The sequence below is a fragment of the Lepisosteus oculatus genome, chromosome 10 (genome assembly GCF_040954835.1).
Source record: "Lepisosteus oculatus isolate fLepOcu1 chromosome 10, fLepOcu1.hap2, whole genome shotgun sequence".
Lineage (NCBI taxonomy): Eukaryota > Metazoa > Chordata > Actinopteri > Semionotiformes > Lepisosteidae > Lepisosteus > Lepisosteus oculatus.
The window spans coordinates 32,573,107-32,595,908 of record NC_090705.1 but is presented as its reverse complement, the minus strand read 5'-3'; the positions used below and the strand labels follow the sequence as shown (position 1 = coordinate 32,595,908).

Sequence of the window (22,802 nt, the reverse complement as noted above, 5' to 3'; positions counted from 1 at the left end):
ACAATCACCATACATACTCAAAAGCAGGGGGCCTCATTAAATATCATACTGTATGTCCAAATCTCAGTACTGCACCAATTATTATTGTTGTGTTTTTTCCCCATTTTACTTCACTTCAGCATTCCATAGGTACTGTACTTAAATAAAACCTTCAGAAAGCAGAAAGCTTTAGGGTTAAAATGTTACTTTCCATTTCCAGACAGGAAACACTGGACTATGTCAGAGAGGCTGTTGTCAGTATGGTACCAGATTATTGTTTCTATGTGAAGCAGTGCTGCAAAGTCTCATCAGGCATCTGCAGATGTCTCAGGCATACAAACACATGATCAAGGATGCAGTTTAACAGTTAAGAAAGACAAATGACTGTTAGGCCTTTTAATAACATATCGATTGCTGGGCTTTCTGAAAGGAAAATACTGAAAGTCATTACTTTTAATGATGTTCCTGACAGAGTGCATTTAAAATCCTGATAAACTACAAGAAGGCTAAATTTTCAGAAGTGAAAGTCACATGTACCTCAGCTTGGTGGAATAAATCCTGGGTTGTCTTCAGGAGACCCTCCCCTCTAAATCAGAAGGATTAAAAAACTGTATTAATCAAATCTCTCCTGCATCTAGGCAGTTATTGAAAATCAATAAAGAATACAGTAAAATGTATTACATAGATTGTTTCCGACTGGTATGTGTCTGAAATAACTTTAGCTTGAAAACTATCATCCTTCTAAAGAGTCTGAAATACCAATATTTAGAAACATTAATTTACACTTTCAGTTTCTGGAACTACTGTGTACAAAAAGTGGATATGTGCCCTTTTTCCTCCTCAGTGCAAGAGGAATTTGAACTTGAAGAAGAAATTAACCTGTTCATCACTGCTGTATGTAACTCAATGATACCACAATACAGCAAACCACATCCTTGAGGAACTGATTAAAGTAGCTGAAGAGCTGGGCTGATCCAGATTAAATCCAAAACTTGCCCTTGACAGAAACTATCAAGATACCATGTTAGTATTTAACCATTACGGATAAAGCACTGAGCTAGTGCACACTGTCAGGGCATTCAAATCACAGAAACCTGAATCAAGTGGATCAAGTTTTCATAGCTACTGTTAGCAGAGGAACATTTACACTAGGTAATACTTAAGTAAAGGTTTTTCCAAAACTCAGATCAGAATTACTGTACAGCACTATATCATGACTATGACAGGTTTCAGACATCGGAACTTTAGAATTTCCATCACCAACATTTTTATGAAGTTATTTCTACATTATTGAATTTTGCTGCAGGCAGGAGAAAACAAAAAAAAACCTAGAACTCAGAAGGACTTGAATCATATTTGTTGTGGATTAAAGGGCTACTCATCTACAAGTGAAAACAGTTGTGATTTGCTAATGTCCTATGAAATCAAAACATCTGTTTTCCAAAATAAGGAGTAAATAATAACATTTGCAATGCAGTCCAACTATAACAATTTATAATAAACCATATATGTTCATTATTTAGATAGATAATCCTATTTTGAAGAAAGCCTTGAAAGAAAGGAGACCTCTTTAAAGATAATCTTAGCTGATATATTGGTCGTTTTGTAATTCTTTTTGTTACTGACTTCAGACACGTTTTGTGCAGCAGATTCCAAAATGACAGTGTAAAGAAAAGGCAAGATCAAATCTCAATTCAGCAAATTGAACATGGATTTATTTTTAAATTGCATACATATTGTTACAAACATAGGGGTGATATGGGATAGACCATGTGGCCTAATAAGTAATTAAAATGAATGCTTTCGAAATGATGGAATTAAATAAATTTTGTTTGTGATTTGGCTTATGATGCCGTCACTTGACAGGTTAAATAATACAATGTTAAGGATATTTTTTCCCCCCCGATTCCAAGAAGTTCTTTAGTTTCAGAAGACTACACCACAAAATGTAAGTGGGCCAGAAAACAATGCTCATACACACTGTACTGCTGTGCTGTTCAGTATTATCCATAGTGAGAGTTTTACAATGCAGAGTTTCACAAATGTCTACATCGAGAGCCTTCTGATAGTTGATCCAACAATATGTGTCCAATAACTTTATAAAAACACCCTTTGATCAATTTTTAAAAATTGAAGAGATGATCAAACCCTTAAAAGACAGAAGCTATGTACAACAGTCGCAGGTACCGTCTTTTCTGTGTAATATTTAGTCACTATTATGGCTGAGTTCTGTACATTACCTGGTGAAGAGATACATAGAATAAGCCATACTGGACATGCTCTGGCCCTGACGCACAATCTCGTGCTCCTGGTCCTCCCATTTGTCACTCTCAGAGTCCACGTCAGAGGTCAGCAGCCGTAATTCAAGGCCAAGTTTAGCTATAGTGCTCTGCTCCTGAAAAAGGACAGAAATGTCTTTTTTCCCCAATTAAATTCTCTATAGGACTAAACCCATTCTTGCTGTGTGGCCTAATTAATTGCACTGGAAGCAGGAAATGCAATTGGAGGTTTGTGTTCACGTACAGTGTATGCTAACATGCTGTATTTTAAAAGGGTTACATGCCCTGCAGTGACACAATCTTATGCTCAGGCTTATGCTCAGCAACACTGTTAAAAGACCTTGCCATTCTTCCATGTCTGTACAGCACTGGCTACTGTATATTCAAACACTGCAATGGTCAGGCCCAGGTTCAGGTAGAAAAAAATAAAACATTCCCGATTTCCATCAGAATGGCCTGGAGGAAAAAGTTGAAAATAAACTAAAATCTTACAAAGCGGGCCAAGAAATGAATGAGAAAAGGTCAGAACAGTCTGTAGGTTTATTTATGGCATCTAAGGTGCAGTTTGGTCTTTCTAATATGTACTTTCTTTACCATTTGCTATCCTTATAACTTTTTTTTTACACCAACTGTAGGACACACAGCTTTTATAGGCAAATGTATTATTTTTTAGTTAGTTAGGTCTTTGGACAAGACCTTTTATACTATGCTATGCTGAAAGTTTATGAATAGCAACTTGTGTGCATTCAAGATTATAATCACAAGATTTTCTTTATCTAATTTTTTTTCCCTTAGACTAGGGTGACAGATTCCCCCTAAGTGGAAATTTCACAATATTAATCATCCATGCTAAGGAATGTTTTTATCATGGTCTTTTAACACAAGGTTTGCGAGTCATGTCAACCTACCTCAGCGTCTAGCTTGACTGCTTTTACTGTCTTCAGGTTCGCTGAGTGTTTCTATAGGGGGGAAATGATTTAACAAACAAAAACTTGAGTAGCACAGATCGGAGCAAAACAAATAAAAAAGCAAAATAAAACTAATATTAAATAATTGGGAGGGACAAACAATAATACAATGAAGGCCCAATGATGGCAAAAAAATTGAACGAGTAGGGGAATGTTCTGTTACTCACCCCAGGTCTGGGTAATGATAAGTATGTTCGCTTGTCTCCTGGCATGAGACATAAAACAAAGATTATAGTTGTATTTCAACCTAACAACGGGATTTAGCACAATTTAGGAACTCGGACGTCTTTTAACGGCCATGTAAATTTTAAGAACGCTACAACAAATGTGATTGAGTTGTTTTATGGCATCTGAAAAACGCTGTAAAAACCGTCTGACTGAACATAAACTTTGCACTGGTATAGAAACCCTGTGGTATTTTAATATACCCCCTACTACCATCTCGAGAAGCAGACAAATGATTCAGAGTTTTACTATGAGAAAGCATCTCATGGGAGCACAAAAACATTCTTAAACTTGAGAGTGTTAGATGGATTCTTCCTCAGTTCAATGACTTTGCCAGGGCCTGTCAGGCTTACAGATTGGGTACCATTAATAACAGTATGTGGCAAAACCACAGGGCTTCAAAATGAGAGACATTGTGTCACGATAAAAAAAAAACACACAGAGAATAATTTAGTTACCATTAGCCATTTACAGCCTAGTTTGTCAACTTCAGTGAAGTAGCAACAGAAGGTACTGCTGAGACTTTCATTTAATGAGAAGTACAGATTTGAGTAACAAAAAGCAGTACTTTACTTGTTACACAATTCCTGCAAATTGTTTTCTTCAACATTGTGATTTTTTTTACTTTGCCATCAAGTTTACTGCTCTTTATATATAAAGCATATAATAATGACATTATACATAATTGTATATTCTAATACTTATACACTGAGCAAAAGAAAATTAGAACGCCAAAAACTTTGCAATGCTTTTATCAAGAAAATAATATTTTTGGCAGCGCCTAAAAATGAAGCATGAAATGTTGATCTTGGCGAGTTGGTGTCTGCATGTCTCTCAAACAGAGGCTGGACACCGAGAGAATGTGTTTAGCTATAATGTCATGCCAGGTTAAAAATTGTCGTCTGTGAATACCCCAGAAAATGAGGAAAAGTGTCTCCAATAAAGTGATGTTACTAAGGCATTTCGGGCTTGAAAACTGGGACATATCAGCTCTTTCTGAGTTTTCTTACTCGTATCCATTTTTGACATTTAACAGCTTAAATCACCTTACTGCCTTTGCCCTGTCAGTTCTATGACTAATGGGGCGATTAAGTGCTTATGCAACAGTCAAATTTAAGAATTTAATGGTCAATCAATCAAAGCTCCGCCAGAAAAATAAAAGCAATATTCAAAATCTGTAGAATTTGCATACATGCCTTGATGTATTCAACCATTGGCATAGAATACACATTTCTTGTGTGTAGCACTGTGTTGGTGAAATGAAAATACCCCTGTAATGACTTAAATAGATAAATATGATATTTCTATTGCATTCAAGGAAGAGCGTCCGAAACGATTAAAATAGCTGATGGGCAAGATCTAAAATAACTCCCGCAGTACCTCTCCGTCCTTCAAACACATCATTGATTTCTCTCAGAAGGATGGACATGTCGTTTAATTGAGACTCCCAGGCTTCACAAAATACATCCAGGTTCTCTTTTGCAATTTTGCTGGATGGGTGGAGGGCCAGCGTTTGTGCAGCAGAAATGATCTGAAGAGCAAGAAAAACAACAACAGTTAATTATTCTAATTAGGAGTCTGATAGAGTACAACTGCAATGCTGATCTCAGCCTTTGTTAGGACACAAAATGTTAGAGACTTTTGAGAATCCCCTGATTTTGAATATTGTAATTTTTATAAACATAGATTATGAAGTCCTTGTAAAATTATATTTAACATTAAAATTCATTATTGCTTTAGGTAAGGGAGTCTATAGAAGTTTTCCTACTAGTACTACGGCCCCAGTGTAAATTACAATACACACACTAGCACCTCAGGGCATGCTGTGGATTCTCTGTGGAAATACTGTGGAAAACTTCTATAGCATATTTGCATTCAACTATTTGCGATACAGAATATATTTTGGTAGTTGGTGTCTATATTCAAGCTATGAGGACATAAATATCACCTACCTCTGCAAAAACACACAATAAACATTTTTTACTACAGGGTTTTACAAACGAATTTACAATACAGTCCTACTGGACAGGTTTTAAAGTTTTTCTTTACCTTCCTTTCCATCCTTGGCTTTGTGAACCCTATTCAGTCCAATTATTACCACAAGATACTGTGGATACTTTGCAACCAAGTGACTATGATGTTAAATGAACTTTGCAATTACAGCTCAGAATGTTAATAGCTGTAATTCTTCATTTTTGTGCTCACCTGTAACATGTTAAACATTATGACAGATATGCTTAAATTCTCTCAAATAATTTTGGGATCACTTATTGACAGCAGTTTTCAAGTATTTCCACAAATTCTCAGTAGAATTCTGACTCTGACTGGGCCACTGAAGTATATATTTGGCCTTGTGCTTTGGATCACTGACTTGCTCTAAGCAGAATGTTTGCCCTCAGCTTTAAATTTCGACCGACTGAAACAGCTTTTCCTCTACTGTTGGCCTGTACACTTTCTCTTTAATCCTAACAAGCTATCCAATCCCTACTGATGAGATACAAAGCTATAACACTGTTGCCGTTACCTTGTTTGACAGCTCAGGTGACTGAGTGATGTGCTACGTTGGATCTGTGAGAGATTTTTTGCATTTAGACCATAAAATGCCAATTTTGTCTGGTCTCACCACAAAATCTTCTGCCCCATGTTGCCAGTATTACCTATAAGTTTGAGACTGTAAGTGATTCAAGATGTTTTTCTTTTAGTTCCATACAAGCCCCCTGTGAAGTGACTGGGATAGTGTTGACCAACGGCCATTTTTTCCTACACCAGCCACTGGACTCTGTAATGCTTTCAAAGTTGCCTTTGGCCTCATGGAGCCATTCCTAACCAGTTACTTCTTTGCCTGGCTGTTCAGTATGGGTTCCTTCCAGTTCTAAATGATCTACGTCACCAAGCTCAAAGAGATATGAAGGGTCTTTGAAATGTTTTTATATGCTTCTCCTGATCTATGTCTTTGAACAATCTTAGTGGGGGGGGGCTTACAGAGATGTAGAGGTGTATTTGTTTTGTAATCATGTGCACTACTATTAATTAAAGTCACTCAACTTAGGGAGTTGCTCACTAAGATAATGTTGTACACCTACATTTATTCTATGTTTTCCATGGCAAAGGTTTTGAATATGTACGCAATCTTTTTCAATTTTTCATTCATATCATCTATCTACTTATTTCTTTTAGATTTTTGCTTTGAATCCACAGAGTAGATTGTGTACAGTATATAACAAAAGGTAATGGGTACTTCAAAGTGTCGATACCCTAAAGTTTCGAGCAATGAATTGTGAAAACTGTGCAGGGCTAGTATATGCTGACGTATAGATTTTCAATGGGGCTTTCAACTGGAAAGAGGGCAAAAATCCAACTGAACACAGCAACTAGCAATTCCTATAAAAGCAAACTAGGTCGTCATTGTAAGCCAGGCCAAAAGCAATCACAATAGGAGATGATGTAACTTTTTGCAGCTAGAATGCATTTCCTATTGAGGCCCAAGTTCTATTGACTTTGCACAAGAGGTTTGCAATAAGAGTCTAGCTGCCATGTGTTTAAAGCCTCAGGCAAGAATGGACAGCGAATGCTCTGCTCTGCTTCCAAATTAAAGGGACACAGTCTCAGAGCTGAATCAGTCCACCACAGTGCTGGCTGGAAGGCCAGCATTAAAGTTGTACACTACAATGCTGATCACACGCTTGAGTTTTTACATTTGATCACATTATAGCCCTTGCTTCACAGTAAGTATGGTACGTTCCAAAAAAGCTCCTAAAGCCTTGTCACTGAAACCCTTATTTTAAAATTTTAAACTATCCAATGATACCTCGATTGGATCTGGGTGCTCTGTTTACAACTTACCTGTGGGCCTATAACCTGAAAGGTGTCTTCTGCATGTATGCAGGTTATCTCTAGGGGTTCTGTTCCTGAAACGTGCCGCAGTAATCGACAGGTCTGAGCAAATAAAGAAAAGAGAAACAAGCAGCCAGCGCATAAATCTCATGACTTAAGCAAGACAGAAGGTGGAAGGCTGAATTTTTTTCTCGATGAACTCATGTTTAATTACTCCAACAATGAGACCAAAGCAGAAGGAATGGCTTTGTTCAAGTTTCTAGTAGTCACTTCCTCCAGTGTCAAAGCAAGACCGCCCCATTACTATCGTTCGACTCCCCATCTCACAACCTTTGCTTGTCTAATTCTGGCCTCCAGTCCGCCCTCCTAGCCCGTCTTTACTCTATGGATGACAAGGTCTTCTGCTGCTACGCCCCCGAACTCTGGAACTCTCTCTCTAAAGATATTAGAGAGTCACCTTCCCAGATCTCCTTCAAATCTAGAATGAAAACCTTCTTTTTTAGAAGCGCTGCTATTTAACTGGTTCTGTGTGCCCCATAGCTTTCCTACTGTATTCCAAACCCCCATCTACTTTCTCCTTTTGTGTTGTCCTGCAAGCACTTTGAGAAGCCAATTTTAAAGGCGCCATATGAAAATAAATGCTAGTTGATGTTAATTGTGCAAATGCCCTTGTTGCCTAATTAATTCGCAGGATAAATAAAAGACTGCACCCTGGGGAAAAGAGGCCTCACCTCCACCAGCTGCTCCTTCTGCTCAGTCAGTTTGCAGGAGTATTCAGCCACGGTCTCCAGGTTGCCCTCCCCTCCAGAAACCTTCAAGGCTTTCAGCACAACATGATCTGCGTGGTACTTCAAGAGGTCAGCCGCCAGCCCCACTGCGGCCTTGTGAAGCTGAGGAAAAAGGACGCTGTTAAATGCGCGAAGTTTTATTTGGAGTTTCAACACTTCTCGGTCTGAGCTGCAAAAACCCGGCACAAGTTCCACTCCTTTGGGCACATCCACACATTCCGAGAGATCTTTTCCGACTTTATCTACAGCATTCCACTCAAAATCTCATTTCCTTCTGCTGCCTGCAGCCTCCTCCTTCAATTATGGTCAGTTTCATTTTTAACTCTCAAGACAATTTTGTTTCAGAGTAGAATTTATGCAGCTTTGCAATTTACAGTATGTGTTTGTGGGTATAATTTATTTATATACTACACGGTGGTATTTCCCTTGAAATGAAAATACCAGAAATCCTGTAAGTTTCATGGACCACAGCCAGACGATGCTGATTTAACAGAGCAGCTTAACAAGATAAATTAATGTTTTTTAGACTTCATGACTTGATGATTTACAACCAGGAACAGAGGTGCTACACCATCTTTTAAAAAATAAGAATCTAAAATCATAAAACACACACATGTAGGACCCAAAAAAGTACTTCAAAATCAAATGACTTCCTAAAAACCTGTAATCTGTGAAGTAAAGCTTTACCCACAGACATATGATCTTGGTTCTATCTTATTGGGTTTCATGTATTCAGAGCTGAAAGAATGTCTCTCTAGCAGTTGGGATCAAGTGTGTGAACTCTTTTTTTAAGATATAAAAGGTAGCTCTCACCTCTCTCCTCAGCTCATTCAGACTCTGACAGGTTTTAAGAATGGACAGCTCCATTTCCTCTGTCACTTCTTTGACTTTATAGGACTGCTGCTTTAAAAAAGAAAAAACATATTTAAATGCACAGGAGCTGGTAGGATCTCTTAATTTATCTCAGAATTATTGAGTTTTTGATCATGTTACTACAAGTGATTTTGCACAATTATCTGTATCAGCACCTGGGGTATAATAAAGCCTAGTGTATAATATAACCTTCAACTATGACATTAGTGTCCTCAGATCAAATTGTTTTAACTAATCATCAAACAGCTGTGGCCTTGACTAAGGTGGACTGGATATTTTCCAAATTTGTCAACATACACTCTAATACGGAGCTATATAAAGACATCTACAATATTTTCACTTTTTAAAAAGTGACTGAAAAGTGACTGAAACTTTGCATCTACTGAATATTTTTATTGGTTTTGGAGGTGGTCCTCTTGAATATGGCTGTTATGAAAAATCTCGCCCCCTTTTCATTGTAGTGGTTTAGCAGGCATTCATCATGTAGACACTAGTCTAAATATGGTTCTTGTGCAGAATGTAGCATCATTTGAAAGTGTTTCAATACAAACAGATTTCAACCTGGGGCGGAGCGGTGGCTCTGTGGCTAAGGATCTGTGCCTGTCGCTGGAAGGTTGCTGGTTCAAATCCCGCAGCTGGCAGAGGAATCCTATCTGTTGGGCCCCTGAGCAAGGCCCTTAACCCCAGCTGCTCCAGGGGCACTGTACAATGGCAGACCCTGCGCTCTGACCCCAAGCTTCTCTTCCTGTCTTTGTGTCTCATGGAGAGCAAGCTGGGGTATGCGAAAAGACGAATTCATAATGCAAGAAATTGTATATGGCTAATAAAGTGATCTTATCTTATCTTAACCTCTTGCTTTCCATCCCCATAGGTTTCTACCTCTGTTTTCAGAGCTATTGACACATTTGGAACCATTCGGCTGTCAGTCCTACTGTGACCAGACTATCACTTTCCATTGACTGAATGTGGTGAATTCAAACAGTCTACAGGGAGAAATTACAACAGCGCTTACGGTATACTAAGGATTCTGTTACTCTTTACATAACGACATCAGTCTAGCTCTTAAAATGTTTTTTTTACCTTGTTTCTTTCCCCAGTTCAAAACTGAACTGCATTCTGGAAGGCAGCCGGATCACAAGGTAAACTATTAAGGCTGACAGTTCTTCCTTTCCGTCATGAATAAAAAAGATCAAACCAGTTAAAAGATCTACTTTTCCCCTGTTGGCTAAACAGTGTAATACATAATATTAATAATCATCTGCTGTCCTTGCCTTCTGATAACATCTACCCCACTCCTCCTTTCCCAAGTGTTTAGTTTTCTGTCATTTTACTGCTTTGAATGCTTCTTATGTGACTGAGATGGTAGTTAAAATGAGTCCTACAACATACTTTGGACTTGTTTGCTATACTCGTAGTCAAGTGTATTTTTTTTGCCTTTTGTCAATTTGTTATTTAATTCTTCACCAAGTCCTTGAAATCTGGTTTTGTTACTGTAAACTTAAAATCTGCTATTACACTCATTTTTAAAAATAATGGTTTGGACAAGTAAGCCTCATCTGTAAAAGGCAGATGATTTAGGGCGATTGGGGTTCTCTAGGATCAGGCTAAGAGACCCAGTGGCTGTGGACATGTTTAAAACTTGATTGAAAGACAAGCTAGAACAATCACCTTTCTATGAATAACTTTGTTTTGTGCTTGGTTATTCTTTTGTAAATGTACTGTGTAATTCCTTTTACCTTCTGTGTTCTCTGTGTGGATCCTGTACTGTATACTGTAAGGGCATTGGAATAGACTGTATTTACTCTTCTCCATCCTGCCCATGCAGACAGGCGTTTTAACAGAATAAAGTTCACCACTATATTGTGAATTTGAACACAACCTGTGAAATACAACAGTCTTTCAGAGACACCAAACAAGCTCAAGTGTAGAATGTGTCTTCCTGCTGTGAGCAACTGCAGCAAGGTGTGAAACATGAGTAGCAATAGGATTGTTTTGTATATTTGGAATATGATTGCTCAAAACTATAGAATAACATACAACAACATCTCATGAAAAGCTGCAGATAATTGAATGCTCTGCTTTTAATGAAAAGGTGGAGGAGAACATCCTGTTTTCTGATAATGCTGACTAGTAAACCGTAAAATGAAAAATAAAGCAAACAGGAATCAGGACTGGATTCTGTGATATCATTAACGTCAGCTACAAGTCTAGAGCAGGCATTACTTTAAAGACACAAAACCCACAACCGAGTGCAATAATTTTCTACCTCCCTATTAATTATGATTTGAAAGTGTTGCCTAAGCAATATTAAGGGAATCTAGGCACAGTTGTACAAAATTCATGTCCACTGGGAAGCAGAGTAAACTGCATTATTGTCTTCATGAATCTCATATAAAAATAAAACGATGTGCAAGAAATCACTAACGGACTAATTCAGTACACTACTGAATATAAGAAATATAGTTCATTAGGCACATAGTACCTACTAGGATGTACAGTATGTCTATGAGATATGCAAATAATTACAAAAACTCCAAGATCAGAAGGACAATGTTCATGAAAACAAAAGAGGAACAAGACAGAGAGGAAAAAAGACTTAGTTGAATATAGTTATATAGTTATATTAACAATAAGCAAGGTTTCACTAAACGGCGTTTGTGTGAGGTGAAGTATAGAAGTGTTTAAAGATGAACATAAAATTCTTTATTGTGAAAATGTGCTTATAACAAACTATTTAGCCATCATGTTGACAAAAGACTGCAGTTAAAAAGAGAAAAACCTTCAGATGGCTCAAATACAAAAGGCTTTGTAGAGCACTACAGAGCAGGAAATTTGATTTTGATTTTTATAGCTCTTTTTACAAAAATACCCCATGGTGCAGTCCATTGTGAAGAAACCTAGCAACAATCTAAATGATCAGAAACATGTGATGAAAAGAAAAGAGAGAGAAGGAACAGTTGCAGTCTGGCTTTTAACACCAGAAACGAAAACTTGAATAACTGCTTCTCGGCAAAATAAAATACCAAAAAGGTTACTACATCTCTCAGAGGCTAAAGTCAAACCGTGAGGAATAGCAGGTAACCCAGCACCCAAGAATGAATTTGTGTGAGTCACCAATCTGTATGGAATCAACTGCACAGAGATCCAAGACAAAGCAGACCCAGGAAGCCAACCAATTACTGACATCACAAAATCAACGGAAAGCAGAAGGTCGCAAATAATAATTATGTCCATAAAAAGTACTTACTGCAATCCAAAAACTATTACTGAAGCACACTTTGACCTTTTCTTCCTCTCCCTTTTTTAAAAAATAAAGTATTACATTTCCCCTGCTTACGCCTGAAATGTCTTTTTTTTGCACCAGTAGGTACACAACTGATGACCCCTAAACAAATTACCAATCATAATTTACCTAAAACCAGAGGCCACTGTTAATTTGGTTTGGTTAAGCAAACAGTTAAGTCATTGGACAAAATCATTTAATTGAGCCGAATGAAAACCAATAAACCTTCAAGGTATGGAACTTGGATACCTATACTACAAGAGCCACAACTGTTGTAAAAGTCTTTTCTTTGCCTTGGGAGTACCTTTCTCTGAGGATTTTTATTCTTAAAGAACAGCACTGGATTAACCCTCGTGTCTCGGCTATATTCCACTCTAGGTTTTGCAAACTGGCCGCCTGTTAAATTCTTCCTTAATTCAATGTCTCAACTTTCCACCCCGATCTCATGTGGAGTGGAACCATGTACTGCTCTTCGGAAGCTACAGTGAAGGGGGTCTCCCCCTCTACAAGTAATGAGCTTCGGAATGAAAAATAATAAGGATGCCTCCAGATCTTACTGCTTGAATCCACACTGTGACGAGCTGCTCCAGCTCCTGCCTGGCCAACTGAGACAGCTCAAGGATTCTTTCCCGGTGTTCATGGCTGGTGTAGGCTGAATCTGTGAAGTCCTCTGTGTGCTCCAGGATACCCTCCAGTATCGCCAACAGGCTCTCTTGTGACATGGAGTACTGTTCCTCCCGCAGGCCCTCTACTTTGTTCTGAAGGGGAACAGAGGGAAGGGAAGCAGTCCTTTCAGGGACATTCACTGTTGTTAAGGTTATTGGGATATCTGACCTGCGTTCTATTCAATACTTGCTTTACAATGCTTGACTGCTCAATGGAGTCTTTACCTCCTGGATCACACTCTCTTCTAACCTGCCTATCCGTCGGGTCATTTGACAGCACAGCAGCCTGCAGGCGACCAACTACAGCACAGCCCTGTCCCTCGCTGAGATCAGGACAATACCCTAGTTGCCTGGGGCTCCATGCTTTCAGATTACAATCAACAGTCACTCGGACAAGTGGAGTTCTGCAGTAACTAGATACTCCTGCCCAGACCATCATGACATCTGGTCTTGGAAAGTTGGTCTTCCCTTGACCAACTGTCTTTGGCTGTCTTCACAAGTTTAAAACAAGCCAGTGCCTTGAGTTAGTCTACCCTCCAACATACTGGCACTGGTCTCTTGGTAAGCAAGGTATACTAATTCCTTTCCATGTTTTTCGTTCTATATTTTCACCAGATGTGACATTCAACAAGTTCAATCATCTCCTGTGACCAATTAACTCTCTCATTTATATAGTGATTTAGCACTCCCTTGAGTATACAGCACCATGGTCACGAATTTAATTGTACATTCAGATATAGATAACCCTTTCTAAAACAATATGCAGAAATCCGGCGATAGGTTTGTTCTGATGCTTACTATTCTTTAGTGCTGCCACTCCAACGTATTTCTTTCGTAATTGAGTCCTTGCCTGTTGTTACACATGGCTGGTTATTCCATAGGTAACCATGACTTTCAGTGAATGCAGATGTTCAAATGAATGAATAATTAAATGAAGTTAATTTTTTTTTAAATGTGAACACTCTGAAGTATAAGAATAAGACGCAAGAAAATTAAATTTGCCTTGACAAACAAATCGTCATAACAAGAAAAACAGTTTTACTCTCTTGAGCTATAAAAAAAGATACATTAGTGTTATTGCTCACCAGGACACAGGAATATAAAAATAAAAACAGATTACACGTTTCTTATACCCATGGGATGATTTGTATAACATTATAATTTCATACAAAAAAAAACAATAAAATTATTCAGAATTAGAATAAAAAAACAGACATAATTCATTCGTTCCCATGTGTTTAATAATAATAGTCATAATAATCATAATAATTGCAAACACTTATATAGCGCTTTTCTGGACACTCCACTCAAAGAGCTTTACAGGTAATAGAGACTCCCCTCCACCACCACCAATTTTTACCACTCCCCTCCGAGGAAGGGGAAGTGGGTGCTGTAAAAATACTTCACTGAGGGGAACACAGAAACCTGTAAGTCTTTGGCTCAGCTGTTACTGACTGCACTCTCTATGCCTCATTTCTGGAAAGTCTTATCAGGACACTTTTTACTCTATGTGCTTAAATAACGTAGTTTTGCATCTCTTTCATAACTGTAGGGTCCTTTCACCTTCACCAATGTGAATGTGCATTCGGATAAAATGAACCTGGTGTGTACACTTCCAGACCTAATATACAGCTTTCCAGCAAGGGCAGTACAACCTAAGCAACTGACTTTCGGTGTGTGTCTCAAAATCAGTGACAAGCCATGCAAACAAGAAAAAATATGTTTATATCATTGTGTGTAGTTAATCCCTGCCAATAATCCGTTAGCTAGAGTTCCCCCCACCTCCACTCCACTGAAAGAGTCCCACCTTGAAATCCCTGATGCCTGTGTAGATGCTGATGGTCTGGACCTCAGTCTCTCCATTGGGCCTGGCATCTGTCACAATCTCAATCACCTGCTCCAGGGCAAATCTCATACGGTGGAACACTGCGTCCTTGTTAATCCGTGCTGACTCACAATCTGGGTGTCTCAGACACGTCTGGAGGAGACGATGACAAATTCAGCATCTACAAATGTCAGGCCGCTCCACACTTCCTCAGGTACTCAAGTGGAAAGCTGCTTGAATGCTCACAAAATGTAACAGTTTTGTTACATTGATTAAAAATTACTTTTAGTAACATTTTTCCACATAAAAAAAGCATATTTTTTATATCTTTACATCAAGTACTGTATAAGCAGCTGAACTCTTTAAAGGTGAGGCACAAAATATAACATTCTTGCTGTGGTATTACGAGGTCATGTCCTGGTATGTCCAACACAATGTGACTAAAGATCCGTTTTTCATCCCCAAAGCACATGTTTCAGAAAAAAAGAGGTGTTGAGGTGCCTTTTCTGTTAAAGCTTTACTGATTTTAGCTCATAACATCTTTGAATGAGCAAGACAAATCCAGAGTTTGATCAGCTCCAAACCATGGTACTTTAAACCATGAAATTGCAAAGCTCATTCATACAAGTTCAAAGAGAAATATATAATGAGAATGGAAGTCCAGGTTTTACTTCAATAGCTCACTGGCTATACTTGAGGTAACTCAAGTCAAGTGATTTCCTAAAAGTACAGTGTGCTCACAGTTTTGTACTTATTATTGATCAATTCGGCTAGCACTCGAATCCAAAGCAACTAACATTTGTATCCATTTATACAGCTGGACATTTGCCTGAAGACAGTTCAGTGAACTACCTTGCTGAAGCATACAACAGCAGTACTTAGCAGCAGTACAACATCAATCAATTCTCAGGACTTAGGACTCCAGAGCCCTAACCACTACTCCACATTGCCACCATCCTCACAATCCACAAAAGCATTAAATCAGATCTCTTCAGAATCCATAAATCACAAACCAGAGGTCACAAGAGGAAATTACAGGGAAGTTCGTTGAAAACAGTAGACACCCTTTTTAATGGATGCTTGGAACAAGCTACCAAGCTATGATGCTGGGCTTCATTCAGGAAATGGCTGGATGAGATCCTTAGATTAATCAACTACAGGCAAACAAATGCATCAGGGAGGCCAAACAGTCTCATCATACTTCTAACCACTCATATGTTCCTATCTGGTCTGGTGGCTCTCTGGCTAAGTATCTGCGTCTGTAGCTGGAAGGTTGCCGGTTCGAATCCTGCGGTTGGCAGAGGAATCCTACTCCGTTGGGCCCCTGAGCAAGGCCCTTAACCCCAGCTGCTCCAGGGGTGCCGTATAAATGGCTGACCCTGCGCTCTAACCCCAAGCTTCTCTCCCTGTCTGTGTGTCTCATGGAGAGCAAGTTGGGGTATGCGAAAATGACAAATTCCTAATACAAGAACATTTATATGGCCAATAAAGTGATCTTATCTTATCCTTCAGCAATACTCCAGAGACACTACCTTAGAAGCAGTGAGAAGCATCATAGTGCATTTTTCCAGGACTGCCCTTGCTGCTGCCATCCTTGACTTCTTCTTCTCGTCTTTCAGATCCTGATGAAGACAAGTGGAAATGCACCTATCATCTTACATGACACGACAGCAACCGGACACTCATTAAAAGAAAATCACCAGATATAAGCACTTCACTATATATTCATCAGTACTGGAGAATTAAAGCTTTCTTTGTGTGGAAATTCAAGGAACTGGGATATAAGTACTTCCTAAAATGATCTACAGCTTTTTCCACGTCTTACTTTCCCACGTCTTAAGGTCCAGCACAGGTGAAAGGGCAGCTTTTGCTGAATATTGTTTCAGGTTGTGTTATAATCCCTAAGGTCACTATGGAAACAACAGCACTGTATTTCACCTGTCATAAAAACAGTACTTACACTGAAATATATTAGTGTAGTCTCCACAGAGCCTTATAATTACTGAAAAATTGCTTAATAGTAACTGAAGAATATATCAAAATAAATGTGTTGTTATCTCTTTTATCGCTTATCCCTTTATTTTTTCTTTTCTACCAATAAGATCAGCCCAAGAGGTGTTTCAGCAAGACAAAACTGATGACAGACCCTTCCCCAAGCATTGTGCCTTGGGTTTCAAGGAAAGATCGATTATCTCTTATTTTCTGTTGTGAGAACATCAACAGACAGTGCTTTTGCACTTTTGCTGTTGTAGGACCTAATTATGGTCTGATCATAATTCAACTGCAATAATAATAATAATAATAATAATAATAATAATAATAATTGCTTACACTTATATAGCGCTTTTCTGGAAACTCCACTCAAAGCGCTTTACAGGTAATGGGGACTCCCCTCCACCACCAACAATGTGCAGCATCCACCTGGATGATGTGACGGCAGCCATAGTGCGCCAGAACGATCACCACACATCAGCGGGGAGGAGAGCAGAGTAATGTAGCCAATTCATAGAGGGGGATTATTAGGAGGCCATGATTGGTAGGGGCCAATGGGAAATTTGGCCAGGACAAATTACACCCCTACTCTTTTCGAGAAGTGCCCTGGGATTTTTAATAACCACAGAGAGTCAGGACCTCGGTTTTACGTCTCATCCGAAGGACGGCGCCTGTTTACAGTAAAATGTCCCCGTCACTATACTGGGGCATTAGGACCCACATGGACCCATTAGCTTCAATGGGTTGCCAGTTGTGAGTTGCAGGGTGATATGGCTTCTGGCTTTGTAATGCTTTGTTTACATTTATAACTAAAACACAGTTTGCTTTTAAACCTGTCTGGCAGAAACTACTGTGTGAAATCAGATGCTCAAATATTAATGAAACAATTACACGAAAATTTAAAAATGCATGAACTCTTATAGTCAATGCAATCAATTATAAAATAAAATGCTTTCATGTATTCTTGTGAATTCTGCAAACTGAACCAATCAACAAGGCCCAAAAATATCACACTGCTGTACTGTCCCAGTGACCGAATGCTCTGTGTGTTCCAAGAGACTTTTGCCTAATGGATGGTGTTAGAATATCTTGAACCAGGGGGTAAAACACAACTAGAACAAGTAATCTAAAAAGAAGGACCAGTGGACTTATGAATATTACTTTATGGACAGCAAGCTGGGAGGTCACTCTAGCTTTTCAATACCCTGAGTTGTGTGGTACTGAGAACATCTCTAGACTAAATTCTGTCCCAATGCAGATAGCATTTTATCTAAACCACACATTCTCGTTTGATCTAATAAGACTGCCACTCATTTTACAGACCCCCTGGCTAAATAATATACCAACAAAACCCTCACTTGATAGAAGACATTAATTAAAAGATATATCTTTGATGAATGCATGAACATCTGTGTATTTGTTTTATAAATAGCTGTATTTATAAGGGCAGGTGGTAAGGTAGAAGTACATACATTCTGTCTGTCTCCTGTTAGATGAGCAAATTCCACCATCTCGTTCCCAAACTGACTGAAGATCTGCACAAACTCCTGGAAGCTGCCCACCTTCTCCAACTGCTCCAAGGTTGTGAGAACCTGCAAGATTAATAGAAAAATAATTTCACATCAACATCACTAAGCGGCCAAGACCGTCCTGAATCAGGTAATACTGGCAAAAGACTGAAAACTGACTTCAACTTGGCAAAACGCTATTTGACATGCAATGCAAGTGTATCAGTGTAAGTTTTGACAATATGTACCATACAGCATCAGTGACAGATTATGAAATGCTATCTTATTTTTCAGCCCTTGTTCTCAGGCATGCCATCTCTGCTTTTAGCCAAATGTTTGCATCTGTACTCCTGACCTTACTTTGCCGAGCCATGTTAAATAAGTTTTCAAATGGCAACAGTTAAGACCGTGTTAAATACAAACTCACCAACACTAAAACTTAAATCAAAGGACACTATTGGCACAACATGAAATTGGCTTAAGTTAATAAGAGTACTTCAGATTTCTCTTTTATTGTTAAAAAAAGAAAACAACCATAGCTTGTTTAGATATACAGTAAATGTGCATTACTTTTTATATTTTGAATTTCATGTTTCTCAGATTTCTTTAATTTTAAGATGTTGTTCCTCCAGGAAAGCATTAAGAGTACTCTAACATGCTGTCTAATTCCTGATCCCAATAAAAACATGAAATAGTGGTGGTATAAAGACCAAATCTTCACTTCCTCTGAGCTCAGGTTTTATGACTCGTTTAATTCTTATGCAGTAGATGCTTTTTTTGTATTAAGGAACACACAACTCTTAGAAAAAGCTGAGAACAGAACAACAATTTGTCATCAATCCTTTTCTCTGCTGCTGACTTCCGACCCAAATTTTAAAGAAAATGAGTGAAATAGAGGACAGCGCAGACAAATGGACTTTTCGTCTTTATGAAGCTCTCCTGTTTTCCTTCTCAACAGAAGATAACACAAGCTGGGATTTACACGCTTGCCAGCTGAATCACTTCACCCCAGCTGCAGAAATTCAAATACAGTACGTGTCTCCTGACAGCACAAAGAAGATAAGTGCTCCCTGGGTCACCCATCTCACTGTTTCTAAGGACTTCTTGTTTCATTGTCTTCTATAATCAGCCACCAGAAATCAGGGGACACTTGAGTGAAACTCTTATTCATTCTGTACAGGAGTGCTTCAGTAAAGGTTCATCAGCAAAGATGGGTTTTGTAATTCACACCCTTTTTATGGCATCAAACCATCTGGAAGAAAATAAAAGGTTCAGCTGTGCTCTGATTGTGGCTCAGCGACGCATTTGTCTCCATGTAAGAACTTGGTTAATTAATAAAGTTTTCCTCTTGAGTACTTTCTCAGGCATTCTGCTACTGAATTTTAACTTATTGACAGAATTATATAAATTATATCAGATCCAAAAGGGGGAATGGAAATGAAATGTTTGATTACACTTCTATTTCATCTAGTTATACCATTCATAAACTTCACCATTCTCTTGGTTGTCTTAATTTCTTATCATTCATCTAATTATTTTGTATCATATTACAATTCCCCATCTATTCACTATCATTCATCTATTCATTTAGCTTTATTCCTGTAATATTTCTGCAGAGCGGGCAGGGAGTGATAAAACATATGAAAAAAATGTTTGTGAAGGCTTCAATCGGGGTTCATAATTTTAATGCTGGCTGCAATCATTGCAAAACAAAAACCTTCAGTTTCAGTTCAAAGAAAGGCAGGGAGAAACCTTCTTAAGCCAAACTGTATTAGCTTTTTTCCTTTGCCTGCTTTCAGTGAATCAATCTTGTGTGGCCAAAACTCAAACTTGTGCCTTTCCTGTCACATGAATCAATATGCAAACAGGACCATAAAGCAAACATAATACCATGAGAAAACTACATCAACACAAAACTGTTCTACTACCAGACATTTGTGAACTACTAGCAACTATGTACTAGACAGCCACATCTCATTTAAAATCTCTTCTTCTTCTAATCTTTAGCTTTGCATGTAAAAGCTATAGCTTATCAACACTTTCCTTCACTAGGATTAAAGTACTATTTCTGCAGTTTTCCAAATGTATGGCTCTATTAAACACTTCTCATTGGCATAAACTTGTGCTATGAAAAATTGTTATTATTATACATTATACTGTATGATTACCATGGATGTCATGAGTGGGTTGATACTGTTGCCTCACAGCTCTTGGGTCCTGGGTTCAATACTGAATGTCCTCCCCATATCTCTTTCGCTCAGATCCCATTTTCTCCCACACTTCAAAGTAACGGTGCCTCATTGCTCCTAACTTGTGTGTGGAAGTAGTGCATATGGGCCCAGTAGTGGGCTGGAGATCCATTCAGGGTGTGTTCCCATGTTATACCTTTCAACAGCCAAATCAGGCTCTGGCTCACTGCAATATTCCAAGGATGAGGGGGTTGCTGAAAATGGATGATTAGCTGGAGACCATGACCTCAAGTGAGATTGATATCCTGTACATCACAGTAAGACAAATGAAGCCATCCAAAGATTCAGTTACTCAAGCTTCCAGCCCAGGTGTGTTCTGGTTTAGTATAGAAGAAACAGTACCAAAACAATACGTACAACTGACTTCATATTTACATGAGCAACGCCGGGGTGCTGGTATGATGGGGACTTTTCAGTGCAGTTTGATTAACTTGGAGACCGTGTCAATTCGGTCTGGCTTTTGTTCTTTACATCACACCCACCAAATCACTTTGCCCTGGGACACGACAAATGATTTCTTTTTATAGATCTGAAGGTTAAATGTGAGAAAAAATTCAAAATTAACATTCAGCGGAGTCAATGACAATTTATACTAAAGCTCTAACATTGATATGGCCAGCAGCCATATCAGTCTACAACTCACAACCGGCAACCCACTGAAGCTCAGCAGGTGTGAGCCTGGTCAGTACCTGGATGGGAGACCTCCTGGGAAAAACTAAGGTTGATGCTGGAAGAGGTGTTAGTGGGGCCAGCAGGGGGTGCTCACCCTGCGGTCTGTGTGGGTCCTAATGCCCCTGTTTAGTGACGGGGACACTATACCGTAAACAGGTGCCGTCCTTCAGATGAGACGTAAAACCGAGGTCCTGACTCTCTGTGGTCATTAAAAATCCCAGGGCATTTCTCGAAAAGGGTAGGGGTGTAACCCCGGTGTCCTGGCCCATTGGCCTTTACCAATCATGGCTTCCTAATAATCCCCATCTATTAGGAATAATAGATTCCTTAATCACTCTGTTCTCCTCCCCACTAATAGCTGATGTGTGGTGAGCATTCTGGCGCACTATGGCTGCCGTTGCATCATCCAGGTGGGGCTGCACATTGGTGGTGGTGGAGGGGAGACCCCATTACCTGTATTGTCCAGATAAGCGCTATATAAGTATAAGGAATTATTATTATTATATTCTCTTTACTGTTTTGTCAATAACGAATCTTTCAAAGTTGTTTTTTGTCAAATTGGGCAGCTCAACCGACGAAAGATTTCACTCTTTATGCAGGCCAAGAGCTTGAGCTGCGATGTTCTGTTCTGGGTTCATCAGTAAATTGTGACCTAGTATTTCCCAAGCATTGTAAGGCAATCAGGAGAACACCGAGAGGTCTGCTGGAACTGGGTCAGCCAGGTTTTTCCCTCCATTATCTGACTTAACGGGAACTCCTGGGTGCTTTGAGGTGCCTGAACACTTGCAGTAATTAGTGATACCCTCTGTGAACTCTGAATCAGTGCTCACTCTCCTGTCAGGCACTGTCAGGTGCTGTGGTGTTCGCGAATTGTCAAATAACGAATGGTTCTGACAAGCAGGCAGGTCAGAGATAGATAGATAAGACTTTATTGATCCCGAAGGGAAATTGAGGGAAACAGGAGTGTGAGCGCAAGTCTTCAATTTTGCTGTGCAGCTCATTGCATAGGCTAGAGCACTCAGTTGAACGGTTGGCGATTCTGATTGGGGTGACTATAAAGCAAACCTCCATCATCCTCCTTCCAGAATTATCAATGCAGGCAACAGGAAGTTCCAACTAAATATCTAAAGCAGTGGTCAGCAGCCTAACTCCTGGAGATCCCCTAGAGCAGCCAACAAATCTGCAATAACACAGTGGGCGATTTCACTGTGACCAGCTAAACAGGTGTTTTTTTTTAAATCAGATCTAGTGTATCTAGAAAAGCCTATCTCCTAGCTTCTGCAAACCCACCCAGGTAGATTCATTGCTACTGCTGCGAAAGACTACAACCAGAGTTATTCACAAGAGCACCAGGAGTAAGCACGGCATATTTTTGTATGAAACACTGGAGCAGGAAGAAGAAACCCAAGTCCAAAGCACTACCAGACACTCAAATATGTGGGTTAAAAGGTTCATGGACAACATACTCAGGAGCAGGGAAATATTATGATAGCACCTACGAGGGGGTCAAGGAAAAGTAAATAATTTGATGCTTAAGATCTTAAATTGAATTCATATCTTGGGGCCACTGTTTTCTGGCGAGGGATGTGTTGAAAGTGATATGTGGGTCTTGAAGTGACAAAATAAATTATGGAGATTTAGAAAGGATTTTGCTTTCCCACT

General features: G+C 39.1%; 1 protein-coding gene across 2 annotated transcripts in view; it reads right to left on the bottom strand.

The window, feature by feature from the left end:
- ctnnal1 (catenin (cadherin-associated protein), alpha-like 1) overlaps positions 1–22,802 on the bottom strand; it is a 99,922-nt gene that overhangs the window by 5,905 nt on the left and 71,215 nt on the right. The window contains exons 4-15 of one of the 2 annotated variants that reach the window (XM_015357510.2): positions 18,184–18,303; positions 16,252–16,341; positions 14,702–14,872; positions 12,787–12,987; positions 8,887–8,976; positions 8,017–8,175; positions 7,295–7,387; positions 4,832–4,982; positions 3,394–3,431; positions 3,167–3,217; positions 2,220–2,374; positions 517–565 (exon numbers count right to left, since the gene is read on the bottom strand). In XM_015357510.2, the coding sequence (XP_015212996.2) occupies positions 517–565; positions 2,220–2,374; positions 3,167–3,217; positions 3,394–3,431; positions 4,832–4,982; positions 7,295–7,387; positions 8,017–8,175; positions 8,887–8,976; positions 12,787–12,987; positions 14,702–14,872; positions 16,252–16,341; positions 18,184–18,303 (1,368 nt within the window). The remainder of the gene's footprint in view (positions 1–516; positions 566–2,219; positions 2,375–3,166; positions 3,218–3,393; positions 3,432–4,831; positions 4,983–7,294; positions 7,388–8,016; positions 8,176–8,886; positions 8,977–12,786; positions 12,988–14,701; positions 14,873–16,251; positions 16,342–18,183; positions 18,304–22,802) is intronic. The other variant, XM_006635782.3, reaches the window with a different exon arrangement.